At 46.6% G+C, this 7786-nt stretch overlaps 1 protein-coding gene across 1 annotated transcript; it reads left to right on the top strand.

Moving 5' to 3' along the window:
* Positions 1 to 2897: 2897 nt before the first annotated feature.
* On the top strand, positions 2898 to 6047 carry LOC131269222 (origin recognition complex subunit 2). Its single transcript, XM_058271563.1, has 3 exons — positions 2898 to 3310; positions 3399 to 4701; positions 6002 to 6047. Exons 1-3 carry the CDS (start codon positions 2965 to 2967, stop codon positions 6018 to 6020), a joined length of 1668 nt encoding a protein of 555 aa, XP_058127546.1. The 5' UTR covers positions 2898 to 2964; the 3' UTR covers positions 6021 to 6047.
* Positions 6048 to 7786: the final 1739 nt, after the last annotated feature.

A 7786-nucleotide genomic window follows, 5' to 3' on the forward strand; every position in this document is an offset into this window, starting at 1 on the left:
CGCTTCGAGTCCATAATTTGACAGTTGCGGTCGGAACACATTTGTGAATCATAGGTTTTAATTTAACATCAGATTCAGAACTAATTGGATCTCGCTCGCGTTCCATGTCTAATATAGATTATAGGTAGATCCGCCTCTGCAAACATGTATGATGTACTGGTCAAGAAATCAGTTGATTTGATTCTAGAAGTCCGATTTTCGAATCTGGTCTGAATATTCAGGTTAATCGCGAATTCTGCTAGACTACGGCTAAGCTCAAGGTACACCTGAGTTCGAGATAGTAAAACCAAAGTGTCTTTTACAAATAGTAAAGAGTTGAAACGTAATACTTAGTACGCAAAGGATGAACGTAGAAGGTTTGTCGGACACACGTAGTTCGACGATCTTGATGAAATGAACGCTCATCATACGACAGAAGGAGTAGTTGGAAAAGTTCCTCCAAAATAATGGATAAATGTAAATTATTAGCTGGGAGCTGGGATATTTTGGACACAAAAATTCTTTGTTCCGTATCGATGGTAGGGTTACATCTTCAGCCTCTGTGTCCTTCTCCCTCCCTCTCTCTCTCTCTCTCCTCGAGCTGTTGGTGTTATGCTTCGGAAAGGGGTCCAAAACGCCGAACCTCGGGGGGGATACACAGACGGCGTTAAACGAAACCGGCCACGCTGATAGGCATCGCCAGTGGTTTTCGGCACGAATTGATTTGAACCGTTCGGGGGTTTGCTTCCTTGCACGTGCAGCCCGCCGTTCTGCAGCCTTCCCCAATATTGAAAGCAAACCGGCAAAAGTGTCCGTGCAAGGCCAAAATATTATACACAACAAAACCCCAGCAAATCGATAGCGATGATCTATCATACTCCGGGACGCTGTTGCTGCTCGCCGGTGGGATGGGTTTCCCTTTTCCTACCCCGTGCCCCTACACCCTGCCCCCTCCGGGTGAATCGAACGTTTGATTTTCCCGTGGCGACGTTCGAGCACGCGCGTTCGCCCCCCAATTTTCGATCAGTTTTCGTCCGTTTCGAATGCGTCGAGGGGTGGGAGGGGGAGGAGGAATATAGGGTCTGACATATAAATTCCGAACCAGAACTGATCGTGAAAAATTTTATTCTGCCACACTCCTTCCATAGTTCGACCGAACCGATCCTCCGACGGGATTATTTTTCTTCCCCATTTCGCCGCAGCGGATCCCGGCGTTTAGTTGCTTCGGTTTCATACTTTGTTTCATGTTTTGGTGGAGGAGATATATTTTTTTTTCTTCCCCCGACGGCGTTGTGGAGCTGTTTGTGCGTGTGTGTGATGGCGCGCGCATTCGTCCGCCGCCCGTCGACACTTTGATCTTGCCAGCAGGCGCGAATTCTGACAGCTATCCTTTCGCTCCGTCTCCCAGCCAAGCTCGAGATGATAGATCATCATTCCCCACTGGACGCTGACCACCCATGGGCTGCTGTTGCTGCTGGAAAATGTGGATACGAACAGCTTAAGGGAAGGGGAAAAAGCGTAAGAAAACGGGCCTCGTTTGTTCGCGATGCACGATCGATCCCGAACACCCTGAGTTGGAGCAAGGGGTTGAACCGATTCAGGAATCATTTTTCACCAACAATCTACCACACCCGATAGGTTTACTGTAACAGCTTTCCGAGGCACACTGTGTTTTCAAAGACGGCCTTTTTCTCTCGCAAAATGTTAAATTAATCAAAGGTCAGCTCACGCTCAATGAGCAGTCACACCAGGTTAGTATTATTTTTTTGATATCTTTGTAAGACCCTTGAATTGATCGAAGAGCTCTTGCAGATTTCGTTAATTTCCATTAATTAACAGCAATTTTGCAGTAATATCTTCAGTAATACAAGCGCATTACTTGGTGGGGGAAGGTGATGCAAGATGCTCCAGATGTGGAGTAAAATGCATTCGGATGTATTTAGCTGAGTTATGCAATTTAAAAATACAAGAAGCAATGCATAAGTTTATTGCAGGGTTTTGAATCATTTAACGGAATGTTGCATACACTTCCTGGAGATAAGCAACTCTTCCCAGTTTCAGATCATATAAGTGAATCAGTTGGTGGGTTGAATTAAATCGGTACTGGAACAGTACATCCCAGCTGGAATCGCTAAAAGAGGATATGTGGAATCGCTAAAAGAGTAAATGAGGCCCCGGCCTTGTACCGTTGTCCTTGCACAGTCCGATCGCTGCGAGTGCGTCGCCGTTTCATATTCATTTCTTTGGCTAAACTCATTGGTTTAAGCTGTCCATCCTGTGGAATATAATTTACTGAGTAAATTAAGTCGTAAAAGTGTATTAACCTGCATTCATCCTGCAGTTAATAATTAGTTGAAACCGTTAGTGTTCAAATATTCGAATAGAATGCATATGTCGCGCTTTGCATAGCTTCGAGTGCAAATGAGAACCAGTAGGAAGACGAAGGTGTAGGCCGAGGCTTTATTTATCCTTTATCCTTTTATCTTTCCGTTATTTGATTGTTCCATTTCTAATTTGAAACATTCCAGCAACTGATTCAAAAGTTCTGTTGTATGATTCGAAACCTTGTAAGCTTTTCAAGCTTTTGCTTCATGTACGCCCTCTAGTGGTTGGTATGGCAACTTACCTGTTCACATCTCCCAACTCACGAACCAATTAAAGCAAAATATACTTGTTTCTATATGGAGTGATTTGTGTATTTTACAAAGATTTATTTTAATTGATTCTATTTATTCAGAAATTCACATATATTAGCATCAACACTGTTGAAAATCACGCTTTTAAATATGTCACATCTTATCTTTGCCATATTAATCTTGAGTGTGCTTGACAACAATCGAAAACGTCAAATTTTAACGCGGGAAGCCAAAACATTATTGTTTTGTAACAATTGTTGATACATTGTGCTGTACGGTTCGAATGTGCATGGAAAGTTAAAAATTGTATCGTACGCGTTTCACTAGTAGAAGTGTTAAGCCATCAAATATGTCTCGTAAAGAACTAGCCGAAACTTCCCGCATGCCGGAAGCGTTTAACACTGCACCGGAGGAAAGCGACGGAGTCATAAGTCTCGACAGTGCCGAAGAATCAACCGAAGACAGTGAGCCTGAGAGCGACGGAAACGAATCGTTGGAATTACTCGAAAAGAAGGTTTCCGCCACAACGCTGTTCGAGGAGCAGAAGGACGTGGCCGGGGCGCATGTGTTTGGCTTTCGTACGCCGAAGAAGCGGGACTCGATGGCGGTGCTCGCATCGGCCAGCGCACAGCGTACGCCACAGCAAAGTGCTATGCCAAAGACACCGTCCCACACGCGCCGCCTCAAAAAGAAAGGTAATTGCATCGGTGAAACCATCATGAGTGTGAGCCATGGTGTGTGATGTATTTGATTTTCACCGTCCTTGGTTTTGTTTTGTTGCAGCGCTTGCAAAAATGATTCGCGAATCGGACTCGGATTTTTCGATGAGCGAAAGCGACTTTGAACCCTCCGGTGACGAGGAAGACGAATCATCGTCATCGGATGCTGACGATGACGAGGCGGAGCATGAGCGTCGTCCTAGCGTTCGAACGCCTGCGCGAGGTAGCGCTCGCAAATCCATCCAGCCTGGACCAACGTCGCGAGACAGCTCACACCGTTCGAAGGAACTAGCGGTTCGGCGGCCAAAGGCTGACGGAAAACGGAAGCCAGTGACGGAGTACATCGTCCAGAGCGACTTGTACTTTTCTACACATTCCCGCGCCAATCCAACGTCGGACAGGACGCTCGACCGGCTTCCCAGATTGCAAGAGGCCGACGTGCATACGCTGCTTATGGAAAACCCCGCAACCAACCATTCCGCCGCCCTTCAAGAGTTGATCGATTCGTGCGAGGATTCGTTCAGCAAGTGGATGGGCATCATGGACGCCGGATTCAACATTCTGCTGTACGGGTTGGGCTCGAAGCTTAGGGTAATGCAACTCTTCCAGCAGCAAGAGCTCAAGCAGATGCCCGTTTTGGTGTTGAACGGGTTCTTTCCGGGTCTCGCGCTGAAAGAAATACTGGACAGCATCGCGATCAACCTGCTCGATTTGCGTTTGCCGACTAGCAACCCGCACGAAATAGTGGACGCCATCGAGCGCGAGCTATCCTTCACACCGAAGCAGCACATCTTCCTGCTGGTGCACAATCTGGACGGCGCTGGACTGCGGAACATCCGCACGCAGAACGTGCTTTGTCATTTGGCATCTATCCCCAACATACATCTGCTGGCCACGATCGACAGCATAAACGCGCCGATGATGTGGGACACGACGCAGCTCAACAATTTTAACTTCTACTGGCAGGATGTAAGCACGCTGGCGCCGTACCACGTCGAAACTAGCTTCGAGCAGTCGCTCTTGGTATACAACGCGGGCGCTCCCGCCCTCTCCTCCATGCACAGCGTGTTCAGCTCGCTCACCTCGAATGGGCGCGGCGTCTACCTGGCGATCGTACGCCACCAGCTGGCCAACGGAGGCCCAACCAACCCCAACTACAACGGCATGCTCTTCAAGGACCTCTACTGGATCTGCCGGGAGGCGTTCTTAGTTAGCAGCGACCAGGCCCTGCGTACCCAACTGGTGGAGTTCATTGATCACAAAATGCTGCGTGGAAAGCGAACAGCGGACGGTGCGGAAAACCTCATCATTCCCGTCGATCATGACTTACTGCAGCGCTTCTTCGACGCCTTACCGGACGACCAAAAGTAATGCGGCAGGTGTTAAACCTTTTTTTCTAGTATTTATTTTATTACTCCTTATTAGTTATCATCTGTCACTCGGATTTTTATTCGTTTCGTTAAATGAGTTTGAAGCGTATCGATTCTCAAACCAATCAGATCAGGATACCCTCATTGAACTAAATCCGTGTGATAAATAATTGCTCGAAGCGCTCATGACTTTTCGAATACACAATCAAGCATCAAGTTTAACTACGGAAAACCTTTAGTGAGTTATTTTCTAGGGAAATAGTGGAATTTATATATTTGTCCTACGAAACGTTTAAACAAACTCAGCCTGGTTCGATGATTCAAGTGGATTCAAGTTCATCTCTACATGATGTTTCACTTTTGTTTCTTTTCGGTTCCTCTCCATCTTCTATACTTCGCTGGTTAAATGATTGGGGAGTTGCTTACCTTCCAAATCCAACACGTAAGTGATCTCTTGCTAGGCCGAAGAAATATTTTGTTAGTGCTTCATGTACCTGTCATAAATCTTTCATGATTCGTTCAAGCGACTAAAAACGCAGGGCCTCTATTCCTTTTTCTCATTTTTTGGATCTTACTTTCCTGTTCGTACAACATTAATTAATCTGAATCTCAAAAACGATTGGTTTTGAATTACACAACTCTACAATAAACTACAAGTGTGCAAAAGCTTTCAGATAGCTGCGCCCTCTCAACGTGTGTTGAGTAATCTTGAGCGCACCGAACAATAAAATAAATTCAAAATAGTGAGACATTGTTGGTTGTTGTTGCCAGAAAACCCTGGAGTATTGTATGTTCATCAGATTTCATCGTTAAACCGTCCTACCCGGGTAGTCCATACATTGCGTATTGGAGTTTTCCGTTTCCGTATTCCGTTTTCCTGCACCTCAGACCAAATATCATTTTATCTAGACGTCGGATCGATTTGAAATTTTCAGTTAAGATATTTGAAGGTGTTTTCCAAAATATTGTATAACTTTTATAAATTCAAAAATTCATTGGGTATATTAATTTGGGGTTCCCAAAAATATCACCCTTCACATCTATAACCCAAACCTGTGTAGTCCTAACATTTTAGATTGGAGTTTACATTTTCTTTATTTCAGTATGCATATCTTTGGTCTTTGAACCTGATTTACTTGAAATTTTCAGAAACTTATTCAAAATTTTCTAAAAATGTTTACAAATGTTAAATGTTCAGATTTGGTTGTTTCATCCGAAACCACGAATTCTTTATTTTAAGCAACTCAGCTTTACGTTTAGGTATGTTAAATTCAAATGCCAATTGTAACTGTTTCAGCATCGGGCCCAAAACTTAGATGGTGAGTGTGTTGGAGGGACCACCGGCTCACTCTGCTCATCATCTCACCGTACACCGGGCACGGGACGCAGACGCAGGCCGGAAAACCGACAGCATCATCTCACCGGAGGCTCACAGGCTGCAAGCGCTACCGGAATCGCGCAGTATCCATTGGAGGACGGCACCGAACACACAGCGAACTCGTTCCCGGCTCTTTCGGCGTGACCGGACGGTGTGTACGGCTCCTGTCACTGTAGACACGCACGTTGGGACTTTCCCTCTTTCCCCCTTCACTCCCTTTCTTTCTCTCTTTCTCTCTCTCTCTCTCTCTTACTCCTTTGCTCGTTCCTTCCCGAGCTGGTGTCCTTTTTGGTTTTTCCCTCCCCAACAGCATCCCATTTTTCCCTGTGCTTTACCGAGTTATCTTCCCGTGTTCGTCCTTCATTGCGTGCGTCACCCACGCTCCCCGCGTCCACCCCAACCCCACCCCGAACGCTGTCTGGCTGTGTCCGGCCGGGTGAATTCCTTTGTGTTCCCTCAGCGTCAGCGACGAATTCGACAAAGGTTGCTGGTGTCGCAAAAACAACTCCAAAGGTACGCCTCGCCCGATTCATTGTGCCGCTTTGTCAAACATCGTAGGCCGAAAAGATCCGACATGCCGGTAGCCAAGAGAAAACAACCAATGTGCCACCATCCAAGATTGTGTGTAGCTCAGTTAAAAATGGTCAAAACACATCGAAAAAGGAAAAGCCACGCAGTGCTGTACAGGGTTACGTGAGTGTTGCGTAAAAGAAGGAAGAACTGTGTGTGCAGGGGGACAGTCTCGAAACAAGCAGGAATGCGATAGTAAAAAGTAATAGAACTACAGTTTCCTTTAACAGAACAGTGCAGTAGAGAGTGACCTTTAATGGAACAGTTTATGAAAGATTTGTTTTTGTTCCCTTTTTTTTACGGTGCGGATAGTTTATGATAGATACCAGTTCCTAATACTGAACAATCTTCGAATCAAAAACAAACAGAATACAACAATTGCTTCCCGAAGATGCATCCCGACATTTTCCTTAAGATGTCTGCAGTCGTTCGCCTTACTCCGTGGGGCACGTGATTCGTGAAGGCGTGCAATCCTGATGGCAGTCGTTTTCCGACGCTCGGCAAGTCGCACGGATTGTTGTGCAGCACGCGAAAACGATCGATCAGACAAGGTTTGTGGGTGCAGGAAAAACAGAAACACGCGTCCACGATAGGGAAATCGAACGAAGAAAGCTGAGAAATGGAAAGAGAGAGAGAGAGAGTGTGTGTGAAAATGGTTGGAAAAACTTTCTCCGGCTGGATTGTGTGTGGATGATGCTCGGGCGTGCGCGCTGAAAGCAGGCGCCAGTTGATGGTTTCTATAAGACGCGTCGTGTTGATTGAGAGCGACTCCAGTTCGGCCGATTCCCCCTTTGGCTCGAGAGAGAGAGCCACGGCGTTACAACAATGATGACGCGCGGGAGAAGCACGACATCAGGCGCACGGCTGGTGACGGCTAGACTTGGTTGTATAACCACCGTTTGGTGGCAGTAGCGCCAGTCACATCACACCAGAGCGGCCAGTTAGCCAGACGTGGCGATCCGATTCGTGCTCCGGGAAGGAGGAATCCTTGCGAAACATAAAACAAACAACAAACACACGCGTACAGCCAGGTGCCGGAAGACGTTGGTACGGAGGTGGAACCGGAAGCACGGTTCTGTGGCGGTGGGGTGGCAACGGTCGTGTTGTGGTGGTGCCCAGAATTCGCCCCCCAGA

This window comes from Anopheles coustani, chromosome X (assembly GCF_943734705.1).
Source record: "Anopheles coustani chromosome X, idAnoCousDA_361_x.2, whole genome shotgun sequence".
Classification (NCBI taxonomy): Eukaryota; Metazoa; Arthropoda; class Insecta; order Diptera; family Culicidae; genus Anopheles; species Anopheles coustani.

Bases quoted from the DNA above. Each gene is read 5' to 3' on its own strand.
- LOC131269222 (XM_058271563.1), top strand. From the start codon at position 2,965: ATGTCTCGTAAAGAACTAGCCGAAACTTCCCGCATGCCGGAAGCGTTT. The intron at 3,311-3,398 runs GTAATTGCATCG...GTTTTGTTGCAG, and splicing joins GCGCCGCCTCAAAAAGAAAG to CGCTTGCAAAAATGATTCGC.